This window comes from Myotis brandtii, unplaced genomic scaffold, assembly GCF_000412655.1.
Source record: "Myotis brandtii unplaced genomic scaffold, ASM41265v1 scaffold321, whole genome shotgun sequence".
NCBI classification, from domain to species: Eukaryota; Metazoa; Chordata; class Mammalia; order Chiroptera; family Vespertilionidae; genus Myotis; species Myotis brandtii.
The window spans coordinates 885,498-887,474 of NW_005362314.1; the positions used below are offsets into that span (position 1 = coordinate 885,498).

General features: G+C 60.4%; 2 protein-coding genes across 2 annotated transcripts in view; both read left to right on the top strand.

Moving 5' to 3' along the window:
• The window catches only part of TGFBR3L (transforming growth factor, beta receptor III-like), a 4,638-nt gene extending 4,374 nt beyond the window's left edge, over positions 1-264 (top strand). The window contains exon 4 of the mRNA XM_014543257.1: positions 208-264. Coding sequence (XP_014398743.1) covers positions 208-217 — 10 coding nt within the window. The 3' untranslated portion in view covers positions 218-264. The remainder of the gene's footprint in view (positions 1-207) is intronic.
• MAP2K7 (mitogen-activated protein kinase kinase 7) overlaps positions 1-1,078 on the top strand; it is a 12,541-nt gene extending 11,463 nt beyond the window's left edge. Inside the window, exons 13-14 of the mRNA XM_005870696.2 lie at positions 426-576; positions 997-1,078. Coding sequence (XP_005870758.2) covers positions 426-543 — 118 coding nt within the window. The 3' untranslated portion in view covers positions 544-576; positions 997-1,078. The remainder of the gene's footprint in view (positions 1-425; positions 577-996) is intronic.
• Positions 1,079-1,977: the final 899 nt, after the last annotated feature.

Below are 1,977 nucleotides of genomic sequence, written 5' to 3' on the forward strand. Positions count from 1 at the left end.
GAGGCGTGCGCCAGCAGTGGCAGCGGCGAGAGTCTGGGTGCCAACGGCCCCCACCTGCACACACTGACGCAGCCCATCGTGGTCACGGTGCCACGGACGCCCCACAGTGAGCGCGAAAGTCCTCTGCGGGGGGTCCCTGGGGCAGGAAAATTGGGGTGGGAGGACTTCTGGGGCCTGGGCCTAGTCTCCGCGTTGTGCTCCCCACAGGGCCACCTAAGGGCGTCCCCGGCATAGCCGTACGCCCTGAGCCTCCTGCGCCGGCCCCGGCGGGCTCGGCCTCGTGTGCGCGCATTCAGGTACCAAGCTTGGCCCGCTCAGATCTTCGCTTCGCCCCCAGAATATTCCAGTGCCTTGGGGTCGGGGTCACTGCGTTCCCAGCTTGCGGAGTCTGACCATCCTTAGACCTGCCCCCGTTATGCCCGTAGCAGCCCCCAGGGGGCGCCCCTGCACCGGGCCAGCGTTCAGCAACCCCTACTGCTCCGGAGCCTGCCTCTCACTTCCAGTGCCCCCACCTCCCAGCCCACCCCCGAGAGCCTCGCCTAGCGATCCGCAGCCCTGAAGACCCCAGTGAGGCAGGTAAGTGTGTGTGTGTGTGTGTGTGTGTGTGTGTGTGTGTGTGTAACATAGGGCCCATAGGAGAGCTGGAGGAGGGAGGTGATGATAATGACTTCATAGCGCTTTCTCTGTGCCAGGCAGCCTTCTAAATGTTTACTAATTTAATCCTCATAAAAACCTTTTGGTAGATACTATTAAAATCCCCATTTTAGAGAAGAGAAAAATGAGGCACTCTCTGAAGTTAAGTAATTTATCAAAGGTCACAAAATTTGGTGGAGCTGGGATTCAAACTCAGGCAGTGGGTCACCCGTGGTAGCCTGCGGGCTCTGTGTCTGACGGCACCATGATTCAGACCTAGCATCCTCACCCCCTCACACAGACTAATGAGGGAAGCCATCATCAGCTGAGAGGGAGGTAGCTTTCCTGGTGTCCTCTCCCTAGGGTGGCCTGGGTCGCCCCTTCAAGGGATGGCGCGCCCCCAGCAGAGTCCAGGGACGCACCCGCCAGACTTATGTCGGAGCAGACTCACCAGTCTGGACCCCACGGGACCACGATCCCTGCACCCCGCCCCCTCACTCCTCCCACCTGGACTCAAAATAAACATCTGGTCTGACATGCAGAGCTCTGAAGTATGCTGTGTGCAGGGCTGGGGGTGCGGAGCAGGAAGCGGAGGCTTGGTATCTGGACTGGGAGGGTTCTGGGCTGGCAGAGGCCCAGACTGGAGAGGTAGAGCTTGGGGGCGGGCTCATACACCCATATGCTTGAGTGCAGATAGGGGTCAGGGGAGACCCAAGGGCGTTTTGTCCCAGACAGAAAGGGGCACCCGACCCCCACAGGTTAAGTTTTAAATCCCGCTTTCTTCCTCCACCTCAGCACCGGACCACCTGCCTCTTTAGCTCTTCCCAGATCCAGGCCTTCTCTGCTCTCCACTCGCACCGCCCGGACCCTGCCCTCGCTAGGACCCCGACCTCCGGCCTCTGCTCCTGTCTCCTCTCCCTTCTGGTCTAGAGCTCCCCAAATCCTTCCTGCCCGAGCTTCGAGCTCCCCTGGGCATTGACAAGTGCGAAACGACTAGCTCCATTTTACAGATGAGGAAACGGAGGCTGGGTACAGCTAAATCAGTTGCTCAAGGTCCCCAGGGTTGGGCGACCCCACAGCCCAGGCTCTTGGCTACGACTGGGCGGGCAGCTGCCCTTCCGGCCTCTTCGAGAAGCAAATCACACCGCAGGAGTTTCACAAGACTTAGTCCAGAAATGGCGGGAGGGCACGAGATCTAAGTGGCTCCAGTGTACAAATGGGATAAAATGCGGACGGGGTCGTGTTCGCCGCCGCCAGTTGGGATGCTGGCCTCCCTCATTTCGCAGCCACACCCCGCCCTCTACCTCCCAGCGCAGACCACGCCCCCGTCGGCGTCCGCTTCCG